The 519-nt window shown below is 54.5% G+C and overlaps 1 protein-coding gene across 1 annotated transcript in view; it reads right to left on the bottom strand.

Moving 5' to 3' along the window:
• The window catches only part of Smc3 (structural maintenance of chromosomes 3), a 35,627-nt gene extending 35,485 nt beyond the window's left edge, over positions 1–142 (bottom strand). The window contains exon 1 of the mRNA XM_023715502.1: positions 1–142. Within this exon, the coding sequence (XP_023571270.1) occupies positions 1–13 (13 nt within the window). The 5' untranslated portion in view covers positions 14–142.
• Between the last annotated feature and the right edge of the window lie 377 nt (positions 143–519).

Genomic DNA, 519 nt, shown 5'->3' with positions numbered 1-519 from the left:
GCTTTATGTACATGGCTTCGCGCCCCTGGCCGGGAAGAGGGTCTCCCCCTGGAGCAGCTACGGCGGGGTGGCAGGCTCTGAAGAAACACCAGGAGACCCCTCCCCCCGAGCGCCGCTCGCACCCCTCCAGCCGAAGAAAATGGCGGCGTGCGGGGAGGCGGAGTCCGCGCCTCGGGCGGAACCAAGTTGGAAGCCAAAAGCAGGGTAGGAGTACCTGATCTGGTCTGCTCTTCGTTTTTGTTTTTGTTTTATTTTTGACAACAATCCTCCTACTCCATTCTTACGTAGATATCACCTGGCTGTGAAATGTGTATCTGTTTTCTGAATCTTAGATGGAAATTCCATCTGGAAGTCTTGACCATCAAGTTGGCCTATCCTCCCTCCGTACGCGGAGCTCATGGTGGCGTCCACAAGTGGGGGGAAAGTTCGGCGCCAAAGCTGAGTGTAAATTTGGAGGAGCCAGTAGGAGGATGGGCCGGCGGTCACGTGATTGTCAGCTGTTTAAAAAAAAACGTAAAG

This window comes from Octodon degus, unplaced genomic scaffold (genome assembly GCF_000260255.1).
Source record: "Octodon degus isolate 3935 unplaced genomic scaffold, OctDeg1.0 scaffold00042, whole genome shotgun sequence".
In the NCBI taxonomy this organism is placed as follows: Eukaryota; Metazoa; Chordata; class Mammalia; order Rodentia; family Octodontidae; genus Octodon; species Octodon degus.
Note: the sequence above shows the minus strand (reverse complement) of the source record. Positions and strands in the feature narration are given on the sequence as shown.